This window comes from Ursus americanus, chromosome 3 (genome assembly GCF_024610735.1).
Source record: "Ursus americanus isolate L20-20 chromosome 3, mUrsAme1.1.p, whole genome shotgun sequence".
Classification (NCBI taxonomy): Eukaryota; Metazoa; Chordata; class Mammalia; order Carnivora; family Ursidae; genus Ursus; species Ursus americanus.
Window position 1 is genome coordinate 69786862 of NC_142129.1, and position 22662 is coordinate 69809523.

At 34.0% G+C, this 22662-nt stretch overlaps 1 protein-coding gene across 10 annotated transcripts in view; it reads right to left on the reverse strand.

Moving 5' to 3' along the window:
- AKAP9 (A-kinase anchoring protein 9) overlaps positions 1–22662 on the reverse strand; it is a 198269-nt gene that overhangs the window by 122732 nt on the left and 52875 nt on the right. For all 10 annotated transcript variants that reach the window (XM_087861089.1, XM_087861093.1, XM_045793284.2 and 7 more), the window contains exons 3-4: positions 11990–12217; positions 9074–9118 (exon numbers count right to left, since the gene is read on the reverse strand). In XM_087861089.1, coding sequence (XP_087717215.1) covers positions 9074–9118; positions 11990–12217 — 273 coding nt within the window. The remainder of the gene's footprint in view (positions 1–9073; positions 9119–11989; positions 12218–22662) is intronic.

A 22662-nucleotide genomic window follows, 5' to 3' on the forward strand; every position in this document is an offset into this window, starting at 1 on the left:
TTAACAGAATCCAAGATAATAAAGTTTGTACTGCTAAAATATACATAGACTAGAATATCCCAGAATTAGGATATGGATTACATCTTTTTACATCTTTTTAAAAGTGAAAATATTGGAAGGCACCTCGCTGGCTCAGTCAGTAGAGCACGTGACTTGATCTTGGGGTCATGGGTTTAAGCCCACCCACTTTGGGCATGGAGCCTCCTTAAAATTTAAGAAAAAAAAAAGTGAAGATACTAATTAAGAGTTCTGTAACAGGGGCGCCTGGGTGGCACAGCGGTTAAGCGTCTGCCTTCGGCTCAGGGCGTGATCCCGGCGTTATGGGATCGAGTCCCACATCAGGCTCTTCCGCTATGAGCCTGCTTCTTCCTCTCCCACTCCCCCTGCTTGTGTTCCCTCTCTCGCTGGCTGTCTCTATCTCTGTCAAATAAATAAATAAAATCTTTAAAAAAAAAAAAAAGAGTTCTGTAACAGAGTTTGATTTGATTCCTTTGTTTTTTTTCCTAAGGATCATTTCTGAAAAATAAACTAAAGTAAAAAAAAAAAATCATCTTTATGGCAACACAATATTGCAATTTGTGAAACTATCAGAAGACAGGAGTACTAACTCTAATAAGATTATTAATATCATGTCACTTGAAATAACTTTCCAATTAATTCCTCTTAAATTTCAATTAGCTTTTCTTGATTCTGAAATGAAGCATTTTGATAAGCACCTAAGATTTTTACAATTACAGTATAATGAAATGGATGTTATTAATATCTTCAAATATCATATTAAGCAAGGATACACCTTTAAGTGGAGATAAGTTATCAGTTTATAATGACTGTATCTAACAAATTATTTAACCAAAGTTCAGCTTAATTTTTCCCTAACTTAAGCAAAATTACACTAAAAAAACTCCTATGTATTGGCCTCTTAAAATATAACCATTTTGAAGATTTAATCAAATTATAAACATAAAAATCAGTGTTAATAAATTTATGAAATTTAATACATGTAAATAGGTAATAAAAGATTATTCACCAGAACTAAACTAATACAAACGATATTCTGAAGTTAGACTAGAAATACTCAGCAGAATATTGGGATCATTAATAGTTAAATTATTCTATTTTATAATGTAGATACTTACTTTATTGATACCTAAAGGGTAAAGCATTCATCCCTTCTTACATTAGTCTTCTAACACTATATCTGGTAAACCTTAACATGAAAGTAAATTAATAGCTTGAAACACAAAGATTAGACTGATAAACTCAGGTGAAGAAAAGCCCTTCTCTTAGTGTCCTTTTTTTACTGTGGCATTTGTCGAAGTTATTTAAGGCTGTACTAATAAAATCTTTCTAAATTCACAGACTTACTCTTGTATGGGCAACAAGAAGATGTGGGAAAGTATAAGTAAGGTACATTTTCAATTTTAAAATGTTCTGTAGAGGTAAGTATCATCTCATAAAGATACTGCTATTCAGAAAGAATCAGAGGAAGATAATTTTTAAAACCATAAAATGGCCTTTACACCAAAACCTTTTCCTTTCAGATGTTAGTTTAAAAACATAAAAGACTAACTCACTATTAATATCTTACCCTATTATACTTAATTTGGTACTATATACATTCAAAAATATTAATAATGGATATTTTAATAAAATAAGAATCTGATGGTTCATAAAAGTTCATGAAAATTATAGAAGTTCAATGTGCCTCAGTGATCATGGAATTGGAGCCAAGTAACTAATGAGATTAAGATCACCCATTTAAAGTCAAAGTTGAATATCAAATACGCTGTACACCTTAAATATACACAATTTTTAATTGTCAATTATACCTCAACAGAGCTGAGGTAGAGAGTAAGAAAAAATGAGGTGAGGTTAAAAAAAAAGAATCAAAGTTAAAAGGCTAAGTTTACATAACTTTATGGCTATAGGCTATGTCTCTAACTCTAGCTAGTCATTTCATAAATATCACGAATCATACAAGTGACTTGGTTAAGAAGCACTGAATAATCATATGACATTCATGAGAGTATTTCCCCTACTATCACTTCATCTGTCCATACTTAGCGAAGCATATTTATTTACCTGTCGTGTGTCTAGGCTGCCTTCAGCATTTGCAACTTTCTCCAAATAACCCTGCTCGAAGGGTATCAATAAAAATATTTCATGTACATACAGCATTTTGGATATGAAATGTCCCTTCATAGAGGACTAAACAGATCATGTATAATTTAATTAATTTGTAAGAAGGGCATTTTTTTTACTCAGTCTGATTTCTCTGGTATGTGTAATTGGGTATATATTTATATAGAAGAGATCTTACTAGATATCATAGGTATCATAGGATAATATTATCTAATTCTTTCTAGGCCTGAATCCATTATTCAATCCAATGAGAATACCAGCCAAAAAGTCAAGAAAATTAAGTGCACGCCATAACTATATGCATAAAATTTCCAAACTAAGTTCTAAGTAAGTGATCAAAATCTGAAATCCTTTTGAGAATAATTTGTTAAAAGAATTCTCATCACACATTTCATTTACTTAGTGTGAAGATAAAGCATATTTCTACTGATTAAAAAAAAAAAAAAACCCAAACTTTGTTGACTGTCTTTTTTTATACCAAACACCATAGTAGATACTATCAAATATAACCCTCACAACAACACTGTGAAGTAGATATCACTGTTCTACAGATGAAAAAACTGTATCAGAGTTTACGTGACGGGCCCAGGTTAATACACCTTGGGGGTGATAAGGCTGATATTTAAACACAAGGCTCCAAAGCCCCTGTTCTGTTTTATTACCTTACTTCCCTACATACCAGAAAAATGACAGTGATATTTAAAAAATATATAAGGTAATTATGTGGCCTACTATTCAAAACTGTAATTTGAAATTTTAAAAATGTTCCAATGCAAACAAGAGCAGCCAAGATTATTTAACTTTGCAAATCTGGCATTTGTAATGAAGTTATAATCTATGTGTTTCCTAGAAAGGAATTTCCTTTGGCAGGGAGGGTGTGATACTAAGAGATAATTCCTTAAAATTTCCAGTATGAAAATCATAACAGGGTGAGATTTACTCCTCAATTTACAAATTTGGCTTACTGATGATTCTTCTGCCTCCTGAAAAGGTGACTATGGCTTAAAAGTTCCCTGTAATTCTAGCTCAGTCAAACCGGTTTTAACATCATTAACAGGAATAGCTAAAGCTTCAAAACTAGCCCAGAGTATCATGGATTCAACCTGCCCCCATATTAGCAATCTTAATGAGACATTTTCAAACATTTCACAATCAATTTTTCTGCTGTTTTCTGTGAACAAAGAGAATATATACTTTGTCGCAGTATAATCCATCATGAATCCAGGCCCCAAATATATAATACCACAAAGGTTATGATCAAATCAGGTCAATCTGTCAAAAATTATTTCATAAATATCTTTTTTCAGTGTAACCTTCTAAGTAACTGTTTTTTCCAATTTTAAACCAGTTAATCAATTTAGTTTTTGTGACCACCATTAAAAAGAAAAAGTATCAAAGGATATATCACATAGTAAAGAGAAGTATCTTTCTTGAAACTTTTGTTTGGAAAAAAAATACATATGTATGTATAGGTATATATTTATTCATGTACATAATCATTCATGTATATAACGATAACATATGCAAATATATAGAAATTACACACATATACATGTAGTATAGATTTCTTGTTGTTCAACCATGGTCAACATACTCTGACTTTTAACTGTAGGAATTATATTTCAATATTATTTGTACCTTACTTCAAAACACATCAGATTTACCAGGTATCATAGATAAATAGTTTCAATATTCTTCTGGACCTCATAATTCCCATCAGTTTTATAGTTTAAAAAATCTAGGCAAAAAAGAACTTATTGTAATAAGACTTTCCAATATTACTGCTTTCAAAAAGAGAACTTGAAAATCACAATCTTCTGATGTCCTTACCTTTCAAATCTGCATTAATAAAAATTAAAGTTTACTGTCTAATCCCAAAGTGAGAAAATGGCTATATAAATTTTAACCAAATTTCACAGGCATATATGAGATAGTCTGACCTATAGGTACGTAGCTTATAAAAAATTTCACCTTAGTGTAAAGGAAAAAAAAAAAGTACTTTGTGGAATCCTGGGGTATCCCAAAGACATAGGCAGCTCAGGCAGAAATATACCTGGAACTTTCAATCAAGAAAGACAAACTATAAGAATCAAAGCTTTAGAAAGAGAGAAGACCGCCGAGTAGAAGGGTCCCAAGCTCACCTCTCCCCATGAACACACCAAGGCTGTAACTACATATACTGCACCTCACTGAGAACGACCTGAAAACTAGCAGAACAGCTCTTCTGTAGCTAAAGATAGAAAGAAAAAGCCACATCGAGAAGCGTAGGAGAGGCAGAGATACAATCAGAAACTAAACTTCCCATGTGGCAACCCTTAAGCAGGAGAGATATCAAGGAGTGTGAAGATCTTCCTCGAGGAGCGAGGGGCTCAAGCCCCACACTGGGCCCCCTCACCCTATCAATCTGCACTGGGAATATGAGCCTCCATAAACTTCTGGATTTAAATCAGCTTAACTCTGGGAAAGCAGAGGGCTACAAGAAACCAAGACTTTGCTCTTAAAAGTCCAGTGTACAACAGCACCTGCTCAGAGACCCAGCCTGGGGGTAGCAGTGTGAAAAGTGCCTGGACTATACTATGTGAAGGAGATTTATTGATTTTAGGGCATGTGCCACGGGGGCAAAGATCTGCAGGAACTTTCTCTGGGAATGGAAGTGCTGGCAGGCACTATTTTTCTTGCCCTCCTTCAGCCCAGTTGGCTTGACACTAGTGGGCCCCCCGTCCAGACACTCTCTATTCCTAGCACCACTCACCCTGGCTGGTGTTCCCCGGCAGAGTCATTCTAACCAACCCAACTGCCCTGGAAGGCACCCTTCCAAAGTGACTCCTGCTCTAGGGAATCCCACCCACCTGCATGCCCATGACAGTGGACACCGAGCCCCCCAGGCAAGTCACACTGCATACTAACCCCATCTGCCAGCATACCTGTAGCAGCTGCCTCTTAGCCAGCCATGCTGGGGCTAGCCCTACCCACCAGTGTACCCACAACAGTTGTACCCCAGTCACTATTTGCAGATGACATGATACTATATATAAAAACTCTAAAGACTCCACTAAGAACTATTAGAACTAATAAATGAATTTAGTAAAGTTGCAGGATACAAAATTAATATACAGAAATCTGTTGCATTTCCATATGTTAATAACAAACTAGCAGAAAAATTAAGAAAATCCCATTTACAACTGCCTCAAAAAGAATAAAGGAATAAAGTTAACCAAGGAGATGAAAGACCTATACTCTGAAAACTATAAGACACCGATGAAAGAAACCAAAGATGACACAAATAAAGGGGAAGATAGACCATTGTTCATGGGTTGAAAGAATTAATATTGTCAAAATGTCCATACTACTCAAAGCAATCTACAAATTCCACGCAATCCCTATCAAAATACCAATAGCATTTTTCACAGAACGAGGACAAATAATCTTAAAATTTGTATGGAACTACAAAAGACCCCAAATCCCAAAGTAATCTTGAGAAAGAACAAAGAGAAACACAGTCCCAGATTTCAACCCATACTACAAAGCTACTGTAATCAAAACAGTATGGTACTGGCACACAAATGGACACATAAATCAATGGAACAGAATTGACAGCCTAGGGAAAAACCCATGTTTATATGGTCAATTAATCTATGACAAAGGAGGCAAAAATACACAATGGGGAAAAGACCATTTCTTCAGTAAATGGTGCTGAAAACACATGACAGCTACATGCAAAAGAATGAAACCATTCTTATACCATATACAAAAATAATCTCAAAATGGATTAAAGACCTGAAACTATAAAACTCCTAAAAGAAAACATGGGGAATAAACTCTTATACCTCTGTCTTAGGAATATATTTTTGGATCTGTCTTATTAGGCAAGGGCAACAAAAGCAAAAATAAACAACTGAAACTACATCAAACTAAAAAGTTTTTGCACAATGAAGGGAACCCATCAAGAAAACTAAAAGGCAACCTACTAAATGAGAGAAGATATTTGTAAATGACATATCCATTAAAAGGTAATGTCCATAATATACATATAAAAAACCTCACAGTAGAGTGTATAATGCCAAGTGAAGTCAGAGAAAAAAACAAATGCAATATGATTTCACTCATATGTGGAATTTAAGAAATAAAACAAATGACCAAAAGGAAAAAAAGAGAGACAGACGAAGAAACAGACTCTTAACTACAGAGAATAAACTGATGGTTACCACAGGGGAGGGGGGTGGAGGGATGGGTGAAATAGGGGATAGGGATTGAAGAGTACACTTATCATGAGCACTGGGTAATGTTTAGAATTGATGAATCACTATATTGTACACCTGAAACTAATATAACACTGTATATTAACTATACTAGAGTTAGAGTAAAAAACTTAATAAAGTTTTTTTTTAAATAAAATAAATTTAATAAAAAGAACTCATAGCACTCAACACCAAAGAAAGAAAGAAAGAAAAAGAAAGAGAAAGAAAAAAAATGGAAACAGCTAAACAATCCAATTAAAAAATGAGCAGAGGGCCTGAATAGACATTTTTCCAGAGAAGATACACACATGACCAACAGACACATGAAAAGATGCTCATTATCACTCATCATTAGGGAAATGCAAATTAAAACCTCAATGATGTATCACCTCACATTTGTCAGAATGGCTATTTAAAAAACAAAACAAAACAAAACCATGAAATAACAAGTGTTGGTGATAATGTGGGACAAAGGGAACTGGGAATGTAAACTGGTGCAGCCACTATGGAAAACAGTATGGCAGTCTCTCAAAAAATTAAAAATTGATCTATATGATCCATTAATTCTATTTCTGGGTATTTACCTGAAGAAAATGAAAACACGAATTTGAAAAGATATACTGCATACCTATATTTATTGTAGCTTTATTTACAATATCCAAGACATGGAAGTAACCTAAGTACCCATCAACAGATGAATGGATAAAGAAGATGTGTGTGCATGTGTCTATATGTGTATGTATGTATGTGTGTATGTGTGTGTGTATATATATATATAAAACCTCACAGTAGAGTGAGGTTATATATATATATGGTGGAAAATTACTCAGCCATAAAAACAAATGAAATCTTGCCATTTGTGACAAAATGGATAAGTGAAGTAAGTCAGAGAAAGGGACGCCTGGCTAACTCAGTTGGTAGAGCATCTGACACTTGACCTTGGGGTCATGAGTTCAAGCTCCACATTGGCCGTAGAGATCACATACATACATACATAAATAAATAAATAAATATTTTTAAAAAGTCAGACATAGAAAGACGAATACTGTATGATTTCACTTGTATGTGGAATCTACAAAACAAAACAAACAAAACAGAAACAGACTCGCAAATACAGAGAAAAGACTAGACTGGTGGTTGCCAGTGGAGAGGGAACGTAGGACAATGGGTGAAATAGGCAAAGGGGAGTAAGAGGTACAAACTTCCAACTATAAAATAAATAAGCCACAGGGATGTGGAATATCCTGCAGCATAGGGAATACAGTTAATATTATAATAATTTTGTATGGTAACAGGTCGTAACTACACTTACTGTGGGAGCATTTTGTAATGTATGTAATTGTCAAATTACTGTTGTACACCTGAAACTAAATAATATTCTATATCAACTATACTTCCATTTAAAAATAATGAATAACAACAATTTTTTTAAGTTCAGTCAGCCAACATATAGTACATCATTAGGTTTTGATGTTGTGTTCAACGATTCATTAGCTGTGTATAACACCCAGTGCTCATCACAACACATGTCCTCCTTAATTTTTTTAAAAAAAATATAGCCATGATAGAAAGAAAAAAGCAGTGTCGCTTTCATATATAAAGTCACAAGGCCAGATTCTCTGAATTGTAAGTTGTGATTTTAAACTGAGATACTTCCCCTGTAGGCAACTTTATGTAGCATAAATCAGGTACTAATATATTTATTCAACCCTGCTCAATTATTTTCCTGACCAGATTACTAGTAAGTATATTCCCAGCTTTTAAGCACATTAAACTTTGGAAGTATCAAAGTTTTTACTCCCATTTGCAATTCAAAACAGTAATCAGTTCAATTAAAAACATGAAGTTATTTTTTTTTTGTATTAGAAACCTACAATATATTAAAAACATATGGAATACACTGAGTTGCTGAACCATTCAGAGTAAGGAATAATTTTCCATATCCTCAAATTCTGGACCAAAGAAATGACAATGATATCTAAAACAATAAGAAAAGGATAACAGTATGACATATATTTATTAATAACACATAAAGAAGGTATTTCCTAATGTGGCCGATGCCTACATTAGCTTTTATCACCTAAATTAAAAATCACTATTCTAGCATTACTTTCAACAAAGGAATTTATGTAATTATATAGAATTCAAGCATTTGTAAAAAGCATTACTCAGAATGTGAAATAGTCTGTATAATAAAATATTTACTGTGTTGAATATGGATACCTTACGATGATCATTAATCCTAGAATCTCAATATCATTTTCCTAGAAACTTAAAGGCCTCTATTTAATTAAGGCCCAAGCTATTCAAACAGATTTAAGACCATAGTTAATAATCTGAAAAAAATATATAGAGAAAAACAGCCTTCAGGTTTTCTAGGTCATTTACATTTTATTTTGTTATGCTATACTTCATTATACTTATACATTCATTATATTTATAAGAATTTATTATATTTATAATTTTATTTATAATTATATTTATATTTTATATATTTTATAAATAAAATTATAAATATAAATTTTATAGAAAATTTTATAAATAAAATTTTATTTATAAATATACATTATATTTATAATTTATAATTCATTGTATTTATAAGAATACATAAGCATGTAAGTTACAAGAAATAAAGTATTAGTTTCAAAAATAATACATAAAAAGTCAATCTACATAATATTACTTATTCTTACCTCTGAACTATAATCGTCTGCCGTAGTTGAAATTTCACTTTCTGGCTAAAACAAAAATAAAAACCAATTACATTAAGGCCTTTCCCCCCGCAAACATTGTACTTTATTAACCTATTACTATTAGTAACATATGATAGAAAATGCACATAAAAATATCACTAAAAAAAAGTAAAAATTATTCAAACATTTAAAAAAATTTTTTAAGTATGTGGATTTTATTCCTTTTTTTTTTAAAGTAAGCTCTATGCCCTACATGGGGCTTGAACTTACAACCGTGAGATCAAAAGTCACATGCTCTACCAACTAAGCCAGCCACACGCCCCAAACCTTTAAAATTTTCACTCTATGAATCACAATGGCTAACTAACACATCTGATATTTATCAGAAGGCATTTTTCTAAATATAAACATACCAAGAGGTACTTTGACACAAGGTCTTATCTACATTACAAATCATTTGTAAGATAAAAGTACCAAATAACATATCATCCCTGTAATTCTTATGTCTCTTTTAAATAAAAGAAAGTCTTAACATGTTAACTCAAAACAGTTCAATTTCTTCAAAAAGAAAAATCATCGGCGCAGCTGGCTCAGTTGGTAGAGTATGTGACTCTTTATCTCAGGATCGTGAGTCCAAACCCCACATTGGGCTTAGAGATTACTTAAAAAAAAAAAAAAAGAGTTAAAAAAGAATCACCAAATCTTGATGCTAGGAATGTAGTAACAACTTGAAGAAAAATAACAACCTTCGTTGTCATTAGCACCTTTGCAGCTTCTAAAACACTTTCTAAGACATTCCTGTTTCACTCTTACATCCCTGGGATTTGGGTATGAAGTGAGTGGCTTTTCTGAGCTTCCCTCAGTTTAGGACCACTAGAAAGAGGTTCCCTCAGTTTAGAACCACAAGTTTCCTTGAGGAAACTTAAATCACTGCTTTCACTGTTCACCCACTCATCTAATCAAAGACTCTCAATTTACAAGTGAGAAAAAAGACCTAGATATTTTACCTTTTCATTCAACAAATATGAACCATCACTGTCTCCTTTCCCATCTATACTTAAGGAAATTTTATTCATCACTCAATACCAAGCTCTAAGTCTACCTCCTCTCTTATGTAGTAACTGATGCCCGGAACAGAAATAAGCTTACCCGTACTATTCTAAAATTCTGTCACAGGGGTTTCTGACTTATATGACCCTCTTTTAAATCTAAAATACTTTCATGACACAAGTCCTCATGGTTGATTCATTTATGCCTTTTAAACAGCTATAGATTAAATGTGTATTGTGTACTAAAAACTGTGTTCCTGAGTATGAAACGGTGAACAAGTCACTCTTTGCACTGGAAATGCTAGTGGGAAGCTGAAACATTGATTTGTTATGCAGAAAAGGATAACAAATACATCTTCAAACCATGTCAAGCACCAGAGTTGCCATATTATATCATTTAAAAGGTCCAGATTCAACCAACAATTACAAGATACACAAAGAAAAAGTATGGCCCGTACACAAGAAAAACAGCAGTCAGCAGAAATGGTCCCTGAGGAAACACAAATATTGGACTTAATACACAAAGACTTTAAACGAGCTCTTTTAAATATAGTCAAATAAGTGAATAAAATTAAGTCTAAAATACTAAAGAAAACTATAAGGGTACTGTCTAACAAAATAAAGAGCATCACTGTAAAAGAGCCAAAGATGGGTGCCTGGCGGGCTCAGTTGGTAAAGTATGCGACTCCCGATCGAGAGGTTGTGATTTCAAGCCCCATGTGGGGTGTAGAGAGTAATTAAAAAAATAAAATTTTAAAAAATAATAAATTTTTTACTGAAATGAAAAATTCATTAGAGGGGCTTGACAGATCTGAGAGGAATCAGCAAACTTTAATATATAGTTCAACTGAAATTATGCAGTCTAAGATTAAAAAAGAATGAAGAAACATGAACAGAGCAGGAGAGATCTTGTGCAACAATATCAAACATACTAACACGCATAACTGGAGACCCAGAGGAGGGGACAGAAAGGAGCAGAAAGAATATTTGAGGATACAATGCCGGAAAACTTCCCAAATTGGATGAAAAGCACTAATCTACATATCCAAGATGCTCAACAAATTCTAAGAGGAAAATCTCAAAAAGATCCACGATTAGCAAATCTTTAACACCCCTCACCTTTTGAATAAAGCTCAAATCCTATATATTATCTAAATCTTTGTTTCCATATAAATATGTCAGGGTACAATTCAAATTATAATTATTATCTGTCTCGTCCACCACTTTTTCTAAGCATCCCAGCCTTCTCTACTCCTGGTTTTAGCTGGTAGCTCCATCCCACTCACCACCCCAATCCACTTTTAAATTCTCCTTCATCGCCTTACTGTGGAAAATTACACCATTAAACAGAAGAAGAAAACTTGCCTTTACTTTGGGCCTTCTATGGGCTAGGTGTAATCTCCTGCCTCTCACCTTTACCACCATCCCATTCCCATCATTCCGTGATGCTTTTAAAACTAAACTTCATACAGTTTCCAAGTCACATCATAGCTTCATGTTCTTGTGGATGTTGCTTCTTTATTAGAGGCTGCCTTGCCTACTTCTTTGCTGATAGCTAATGCCGATTTAGCATTCCCCCAAATCATGGTACTCTAGGGTACCATATGCATTCTTGTCACCATAGCTGTAATCAGAAAACACAATCTTACATCTGCCTTCCCCACTTGAATGACTTTCCTAAGGGCAGAGAATGTCATATTTACCCCTCGTATCCTTGGTGCTGAATCCTTGATGTATTACAGTTGTTATACTACAAATGTTTATTGAATCAAACTCACAAAAATTGCACAGGGTGATAATGAGTGTTGTCATTACAACAACTTTCCACTTAGAATTCTAATGTTCAAAAATCTAGATGAATACTTACCTCAACAGAGAAGACCTCATCACGCTTGATTATTGTGGATTCAGGAGTCACGGCTGTTCCTACCCTCTGAGAACTATTTATGTACATTTCATCACTCTGCGAGCGCTCTATATTCAAAGCATGGTATGTTGACACATCATGTTTACTGCTTGAAGTTTTCCTCTTTTTTTTCTGCTTCTTAGGATTCTGCCCATCAGATTGAGCTTTCCTTTGTCGAAACTGGGCAAGCTACAGAAAAAAAGACATTGTCCTTATCATTAGAGATACTTTTTCTTTACCACCACATGAAAAAAGCAAGTATCTTTGGAGTCATTTTCTTTACAAGATTAAACCATCACTAAAATGATAACTAAATAAAGGACAATTGTTACAGTCCTTAACATAATTACCGAATTGCAAAGAAATCAGGTACTTCTGAATAAGTACTATTCAAATATTAAGAACTGAAAATGTCATGTCTAAAGAAAAAAAATTAGCCCAGAGTTGGGTAAAATAGGGAAAGTAGGCACCCTCACTCACTGCTTGGTGAGAATGTAATCTCTGGATGTTAGATTATACAAAAATATAAGAGGTCTAAATGTGTTTACCTTGTGAAATTTCTGGGACTTATACTTTTTGTACTAAATATAATTAGTCCACGCAAAAGATTTAGTTATATAAATGATCACTGCAGCCTTGTTTCTAATGGGAAAAAATTTGAAATAATTTAAATGTCAAACAATAGTGCTTCCTATCCCCTAATCACTTGCATATCATCATCAGGATTTTTGCCATGTCCTAATGCCATCTATACTTACATTAACTTAACATGTTTTAACTCATGTACTTATCTAAATTTATTTTAAAAGGAGACTTTCTATCCTGGCATAAATTAAAAGCCAGCATCACTTGTGATTTTCTTAAAGAAAATAGGAAACAGAAATTAATGAAATGAAAATTAATACTACATTATTAAAATTTTAGTTAGGTATTACTGCTGAGGGTTATAAGAGAAACAGGCAAGTGTTAGCAGAGTATTAAGGATATATGAACATCAAACAGACTTTTGGCTTACTGTAAACAGATGGACTAAAAAAAAAACTGGAAGAGTATTAACTATCTTACGATACTATTCACTATTATTTAATATTGGATCAGTCTAACACCTAAAATATCTGGTCACCACCTAAAATCAGAAGTATGCATTACATACTTTGGGTAACACTGGATTAACTCAGTTAAAATAATGTTAATGCAAATAATCAATAATATTAAAGATGTTTACATAAAAGTATATGTGAAAAATAATAAAGATGTTTATGACACAGTGGTATATATAAAATAATACTGCAATAAAATCTTTTCTTTAATAAATGGAAAATGGTGTATATCTCTTTCAACAAAGAAAAGCAGGAATCAAGCTCACAGCCTCCAATAATTCTAACTAGCTTGAATATTTTTTTTAATTTTTTATTATGTTATATTAGTCACCATATAGTACATCCTTAGTTTTTGATGTAGTGTTCCATGATTCACTGTTTGCGTGTAACACAATTTTAATAACATTATACACATAGGCATAGACAAATTCTGGAAGAATATAACTACAACTTTGATTATCTCTCTAGATTGGAGATTATAGGTATTTTTCCTTATGCTCATTTGAAATTTCCTTTTTTATGCAACACATTTTCTAAATTTTATATAAAGCAACTACTAACCATCAATTCTTTAATTTGAGCTACTTGATCGTTAAGAGAACGAAAGCATAAGAATAAGTATAAGCCCCTTTGTGCCTTAAAAAAAGGAAATCTACTACCAGCATATTAATTATATAACTATTAATTAGACCAAGCACAGAGATGGCCAGTAAATTTCTTATGATACGAAGTATTAAAACAATCTTAATGATGTTATCATTAGCTATAAAAATATGCGACAAATACCAGAACTTACAGAATAACACACAGCATATTTTATACTTATTTTGTCTATTGTAGATGAAGAAAAGGATACAGCTATGTGGTAATGATTATTTAATAAAGACATCTAACTCATAAATCTGAAGTATCTAATCAATCGCCGACCTTATAGAATGTAAAAATATATCACATTAAAAATTTTCCTGAGTTATTTAGCAACTAGCCTATTATCCTACTTCACGTCTGCTTAAGGAACAGATGCAAGACCAGTTGCCTCTATTTGTACATTATTAAGCTGCTGGAATGCATTTAAACTACTTTGGAGGATAGTAAATTCATTCTTAAAAATAAACCAACTGAAACACTATTACATATTATCTGAAAATAGAATCAAAAGTCTAGGCACATCATTTTAAAAAGATCCCTCAGAGAGAACACAAAACCAAGAAAAATATTAATAATGACATTCTTGATGTTTAAGTTCAAATTCAGAAACTTCTTAAAATTCCATGTTGTCTGTGTGAGAAAATATACCCAGAGAGCAGAGAATATATAAAGATAAAGACGAATGTTCTGTTTAAAATTCCAATTTGTTGGGTTATAATTTCTATTTAATATTTATTTTTAATGTACAAATACATAACAAAGGAGAAAACTAAAACTATTTTAAAAAGTTTGATTTTTTAAAAAAACACCTCTGAGACAACAGTATCCATTACTAAATGAACCCAAATGAAAAAGTTATTAATAGACAGATATAGAATAAAAAGTAGAATGGTTCTTTGGGCTCCTGACAGGCTCAGTCCGAGCAGCATGCGACTCTCGATCTTGGGGTCGTGAGTTTGAGCCCCACATTGGGAATAGAGATTACTTAAATTAATAAAAATTAAAAAGTAGAATGGTTTTGGGGCGCCTGGGTGGCACAGCGGTTAAGCGTCTGCCTTCAGCTCAGGGCGTGATCCCGGTGCTGTGGGATCGAGCCCCACATCAAGCTCCTCCGCTATGAGCCTGCTTCTTCCTCTCCCACTCCCCCTGCTTGTGTTCCCTCTCTCGCTGGCTGTCGCTATCTCTGTCGAATAAATAAATAAAATCTTTAAAAAAAAAGAAAGTAGAATGGTTTTATTATCATGTTTATAACAAATCATTTCTAAGAACATAAAATTACCAAGACATTGTTTTAGGCCTTTTACTGTCTATATGAAGTCATACTATTTTTTCAGAATAATTAACCAGAAGGTAAACAGCATGAGGGTAAAAGGACTTTTGTTCTGTTCACTGCTATATATTCAAAGCCTGGAACAGTACTAAAAAAATACATGTTGAGTGAAAAAAAGATAACTTATCTTTTACAGAAAAATCACCACTAACAAAAAATCATTTTAAGCACTGTTCCTTAGAACCAGAATTAAGATGATATAACAGGCATATCTAATTCTACTATCTAGAAAAGTTCCATGGTCTTAGATTTAAAGTCAGCAATTAAATGAATTAAAACACAAAATAATCCCTCTCACCATCTTCCTCCATCAGGCAAAAAAAACAAGGCAAAATTCTTCTCAAAAATAATTCCCACAATAGCGTTTTAGCAAGAGTTCTGTTTCACAAAAAAGTATACAAAGCTATGCAACTCAACACCAAAAAAAAATCTGACTAAAAAATGAACAGAGGTTTTGAATAGATATTTCTCCAAAAAAAACATAGATGGCTAACAGATGCATAAAAAGCTACTCAACATCACTCATCATCGGGAAAATGCAAATCAAAACCACAATGAGGTATCACTTTACTCCTGTCAGAATGGCTAAAATCAAAAACACAAGAAATAACAAGTGCTGCTGAGGATGTGGAGAAAATGGAAACCCTATGCATGGCTGCTGGGAATGCATATTGATGTAGCCACTGTGGGAAACAGTATGGAGATTCCTCAAAAAATTAAAAATAGAATTACCATATGATCCAGTTCTTCCACCATTAAGTATTTATTCAAAGAAAATGAAAACACTAATTTAAAAAGATATATACATCCCCATGTTTATTGCAGGTTTATTTACTAAAGCCAAGATATGAAAGCAACCTAACAGTTCACTGACAGACAAATGGATAAGGAAGAGGCGGAACGCATACACAATGGAATATTATATAGCCATAAAAAATGAGATGGTGCCGGTGGCTTACTTAGGTGGGCATGTGAAGTGATTTCTGCTCGGGTTATGGTCTCGGGTTGTGGGATCAAGTCCCATGTTGGGCTCTGCGCTAAATGCCTGCTTGTGAGTCTCTCTCTCCCCTGCCCCTCCCCCCCAAAAAAAAAGCAAAGAGAGAGAGAGCATGCATACCATTTGAGACAATGTGGCTAGACTTGGAGGGCATTATACTAAGTGAAATAAGTCAGACTAAGAGACAAATACTACATAATTTTACTCATATGTGGAATTTAAAAAACAAAAAAGAGATAAAACAGAGGGGAAAAAACTCTTAAATACAGAGAAGAAATTGTAGAGGGGAAGCGGGTAGGGAGATGGGTGAAACAGGTAAAGGTGAGTGAGAATACTCTTGGCATATGTATAGAACTACTGAATCATTATATTGTACATCTGAAACCAATATAATATTATGTTAATTATACTTTGATTTTAAAAATAAATAAATATATAATGCCCAGAATAGCTTTTCAGCAAGAGTTCCATTTCATAAAAATGTGAGAGAAGTTAAGATCATACCGTAAGTCTAATTTCTTATACCCATCTAAGCTACTTTTATTTTAAATCTGAAAAGTGGCAAGACAGCAGATAAGCAAAAATCAGAAACTCTACTCAATTAGCTAATCATCTGATATTGAAATGATACACTTTAAATTACTGGGAAAACATTTATTCTAAAACATGCTGAAAATTCAGACTACGGCCATCTGTGTTTGTCATTTGGAAGCCAATTATAAAAATGTTAACATATGTAGGCACAGAAATAGTTGCAAGATTTACTGGAAAGATACCATGTCCACATACACTTGTCTTTCAAAACTGATTCAAATCTCAAGCAAGTATCTTACTCTGACCAGAACATGAATAACCGACTAAACAAAAATGACTGATAATTTATTCCTCAAGTTCAATATTTAAAACTTTATAAGCAATTATTCTCAATAAAACAAGGAACTTAAAAAATGCTATATAAAAACATGCCAAGTTTTTATAATGGCACTTCAAAAAAACTACTAATTATAACCTGTTTATCAAGTGTTCACTGAGTGTTAACTATGTTCCAGGGACTGTGCTAGACATGAATCAAAACATATGGTCCTACTAGTAGGATCTTTTAGTCAAGGCCAGCCTATTAATTACATCATTGAGTTGTGGGAAGCAAATAAAAATTACTGTACAATTTCATAGTCAAAAGTACTCCTATATATCTTTAAGGAGGTGGTATGGGAGCCTCCTGTGTCCTGATTTTGTCAAAGGTGGCTTTATTTTTAATAAATTTTTTTAAATTTAAATTCAATTAGCCAACATATAGTACATCATTAGTTTCAGATGTAGAATTCAATAATTCATCAGTTGTGTATGACACCCAGTGCTCATCACATCTCGTGCCCTCCTTAATGCCCATCACCCACTTATGCCATCCCCCTCCGCAACCCCTAGTATGTTTCCTAGAGTTAAGAGTCTCATGGTTTTCCTCCCTCTCTGATGACTTTCAAAGGCAGCTTTCTATAAGAGATGTGGTGGGTGAGTTTTATATCTGTGAGCATAATATCTTGGCATATAACAAGTATTAAGTAGTTTATTTATTTAAAAAATATTTATTGACTGCCTATCATGTATCCAGCACTGTGCTTAAAAGGCAGCACAGGTAGTAATGAATTGAACAGAGAGACACCATACTCGTATGAACTGTAATCCAGGTAGGAAGAACAAATTAAACAAATACAGATAAACACAGAAATATATCCTTTCAAGAGATAAAAAATGCTTTGAAGATAAAGTATAGGTACTAAAGAAAGCCTACAATGGAAAGATTTAATTTGCTTGGGGACGTTGGGAGAAATCAGGAAATACCCTACTGGAAAAAAGAATATGGAAGCTGAGATTTGAAGACAAATGTGAGTTACTTGCCTAGATCATAATCAGTTAAGTAGCAGAATAGAACAAGAATACCTGACTCCAAATTCAGTATGTTTTCCATTATACCAATTTATGTTCCATGCATTGAGTTCCTTTTTTTCCCTCATTTGCCATTATACTTCAAATCCTAGAACACTAAGTTCAAAGGCAAGAATATACGAAATCATGAAACAAGTATTTTTTTGATAAAACTGGGGGGAACACACCCACCACAACAACACCCCCCCAAAAAAAGAACATTGTAAAATATTTAAAATGTTATCTAGTCTCTCCAGTTTCCAAAAACAGCTGTAAGTTGAGCCATTTTCTATGTTTTTATTGTAGAAAATTTAAGAAATCCTAATTAATTCTAATTATGGTGACTATCTGTACTTGTCAGCGCTGGCTTTAAACATTTTTAATATTCCTTAATGAATGCTGCACAAGAATGTCGTACAAACTATTACAACAAAACTCCAGGGGCCTAACTATGGAAACAAAAAGAAGATTACAACAGTTGACCCAAAGACAATTTGTATGTAGGGCAACTGAAAAGCAAAGAAGACAAAAGCAACACTTTGCTCTGAAGCATATTTTCCAACAGTATCACAAACTGTTGGAAAACAACAATGCCAAATAGCCCCAAAAATATCAGATATGGAAAAGACCTCAGAACTTTACATTACTGAGCCATCAGTCTTACTTATATCCTATAATCTCATTCAATGTAGATTTTTTATTAGTTTTGGAACACCTTCAATGTTTAAGAAGAAAACAGATTCTGCATGCTAAGGAATCATCTTAATTTTGCATATTTTAACATATTTCATTATATGGCAGATAGTAGACACAAATATTTGTTGAATAAAAATAATATTTCAAAAAGAACATGGATTATACATAATACAATACTGAATCATTATGTCTAAAGAGAGTCTAATAAGTAGCTTTGTGACACTGGACAAGCCATGTGACCTCAGCAGAACCCGATTTCTTCAACTGTATAATGAAGAGGTAGATTAGAAGGAGTTTTTAAGATTTCTTTCAGTTTTGGGGCAAGTGTCCAACTGTTGATTTCAGTTCAGGTCATGGTCTCAGGGTCGTGAAATCAAGCATTAGGCTCCACGCTCAATGGGGAGTCAGCTCAAGATTCTCTCTCCCTCTCTCTCTCTCTGCCCCTACGCTGCTAGCATGCGTGGGCGCACACTTTCTCTCTCAAACAAATATATTTTTAAAAAATAAAGATTTCTTCCAGTTTTAAGGGCTCTCTTGAAGAATTATTTTCAATTTTTCCCTATCCTGTCTCCTCTTCCTACTCTCCATTATAAAGGAGGAAAAGCCAGAATTTTACATTTTAAGAGTTTTTTTAAAAAAACAGTTTCTTGAGGGGTGGCTGGGTGGCTCAGTTGATTAAGCGTCTGGCTCTTGGTTTTAGCTCAGGTCATGATCAGGGTTGTGGGACTGAGCCCGGTGTTGGGCTCCGCACTGGGTGAGCGGTCTGCTTGGGATTCCCTCTTTCCCTCTCCCTCTGTCCCTCCCGGCCTCCCTCTTAAAAAAAAATAAACACAAACAAAAACCATTGCTTGGAAAACAACAAACAGTATCTATTACTAAATGACTCCAACTGAAAAAAGATCACAGATATGGAAAAGTAGAATGATTACTTCAGTGTTTAAAACAAATCTCTTCTAAATACATAAAATTATTAAAATACTGTTTTAGGCTCATGATGCTGATTATATGAAGTTAATTTATTTCAGAACAAATAACTAGATGATAAGCTCCAGGAGGGAAGGGATTTTTAATCAAAATCAAAGCCTACATAATACTATAAGTCTAGAAGAGTGCCTGCACATAGGTTCTCAACGAATATTTGTTGAATAAAAAAAGATAATTTATTTTTTATAAAAAGAGGCACTACTAAACAATACTTTTAAGCATTATTCCTCAGAACTTCAGAACATCTGCACAGTTTCTTTTAAAAAAAAAAAAGATGGGTGTCATGTCTGGCTCAGTCAGAAGAGCATGTAACTCATGATCATGGGGTTGTGAGTTCGAGCCCCACACTGGGTGTAGAGATTATTTAAAATAAATTTAAAAATTTTTTTAAAAGATGACATATCAGGTCTATGATTACATTACTGCATAACCTACAATGTAACTTATGTAACTGTCAAAAATAATGTTTTCAAAAAAAAAATTAATGTGAGAAAATGCTCTCAACATAAAGTCAGGGGAAAAGAAGCCAAAATTGCATAGAGTATGATTCAAGCTAAGTTTAAAAACAAACACAGAAACAAAGAATCAACAAACTAAGAGTGATTACGTGTGGGTAGAAACTATGGGTGATTGTTTTCTTCTCTGAAAAATCTTCACTTCCTCCCTCCCCCACAGATCTGTAAAGAATATTTGCTAATAAAATTATGTTGGACTTAAAGTTAATATCACCATTTTTTTAAAGGACATAATACAACTACACATCTACCACAAATCTCATCCCAAAAAACAGAGAGAAGACAGAGCCCCAGGAATATGCTATCCTAGGACCTAGGCACTTTCATCAGCCTCTCCAGACACGGTTACCAAACCTCAGAAGCATAACTGCCAACACTGACAGGTCATTACATCTTCACTATTCAAATACCATTTACCTCTGTTTCATTTCACTGTCACCTCAGTTAATAATAAGGAGTGAGAATAATGGCACTTTGTCCCAATCTTATCTAGTCTCTCCATATGATGAAGCTTAATCTAATTAAAAATAAATAAATAAAAGCAGTGTACATCTCTTATAAAGGAGAATCCTTAAGCCAAGGTATATCTGTAACAGATACTCTCTCTCTCAGCAACATAAATACATGGCAATTTATCACTTGAGGTTTCATTTATAAGCCACAGGTTATAGAGGCTATTACTCCTTCTGATACACATATCTTCTTTTTGTAAGAATTCTCAATTTAATAATGGAAGAACTGCTAAATTTAATAATAGATGAACTGCTACATCTGGTCAGTTCAAAGGTCCATCCTGTCAGGTATCCAGTGTCCATGAACAGCTCTAAAGGACATCTGTCAGCGACCACTTATGTGATGTAATGAGGTATATAATAAACACACAAATATCAGTTTGTTTTTGGCTTCATTTTCTCTTCCTACTTCATTCCCTCACACAGTCACTACTCCCCAAGAACTGACAGACCTTGGGATCACAATCTCTGCACACATCGAAGCCCTTGGCACATGCTGTGTATCAGAAGATGGACAAAGCTAACACAGCAGCAATGTTGGTAATAACAAAAAAACTGAAACAACCCAAATGCTCATTGGTACTGGGGCAAATTCCAATAATGGAATACTATGCAGGAGTGAACACTCTATACATAATATTGAACATAAAGCAAATCACTAAAGACTGCTTGCAATATGATACCATTAAGTTCAAAAACAGGAAAACCAACAAACTGTTTATGTATATATATATATATGTGATACAGAAAAGCAAAGCAATGATAAACAAAATTCAGAATTGCAGTCATCTGAGGTGTAAGGGACTGAGATCAGATTTTCCAATGTACTTGAATGTGCATATTTCTTAAGCTGGGTAATAAGAATAAAGGTAGCTTTTGTTTTTACCATTTATCTTACCTATACACTTTTTTTTTTCCCAAGTAGGCTCCACACTGGGTGTGGGGCTTGAACTCATGACCCTGAGATCAAGACCCGAGCTGAAACCAAGAATTGGACACTTAATTGACTGAGCCACCCAAGGACACATTACCTATACATTTTATATTGATTCTTTTGTAACTGAGACATAATTAATTTAGGTATTTCTAAAATACGCAGAACTTCCTCCTGAGGAAATTACTATCCATGACACCCAGCTCTCTCCTGCCTCTCAAGCTTGAGAAAAGAAGTAAGTCATTTCAATTCTTCTCCTGGAATTAGGGAACAAGGAGGCAAGAAAGATGTCCAGGAAGATAACAGAGGGGAGATGCATCTTACATGAAGGATTCTAAAAACATACGATACGATAATCATATAAATCTATAAATATCCCTAAAATCAACCATAAAGTACAATTTACATGATAAACCTACTAGTCATGTTGCAGACTCAAATACTTTTCTCTGCTGTTTTCCTGCTGACGCATATCATCCTTACTTCTTCAGCTGCACACCAAGGAAAGTAGCTGGCATATGAAAGTTCATGATGTACAATCACTCAGTGTTACAGAATCACACATAGTGATGATGTTACTGGATCGGTAACTTCACTACATATTGTGGATCTTTTAAAAAATAGTGAGTCTTAGGGTGCCTGGGTGGCTCAGTTGGATAAGCGTCTGACTCTTGGTTTTGGCTCAGGTCACAATCTCATGGGGTCTTGAGCCCCCACATCGGGCTCTGTATTCAGCGTGCAATCTGCTTGAAGATTCTCTCCCTATGCCCCTCTCCCCCCACTCTCTCTCTCAAATAAATAAATCTTAGAAAAAAAAAAAAAAGTAAGTCCAGGGGCACCTGCATGGCTCAGTCAGTTGAGCATCTGCCTAGGCTCAGGTCATGATCCCGGGGTCCTGGGATCGAGTCCTGTACCAGGCTCCCTGCTCAGTGGGGAGTCTGCTTCTCCCTCTGCCTGCTGCCTCCCCTGCTTATGCTTTCTCTATCTCTCTCTCT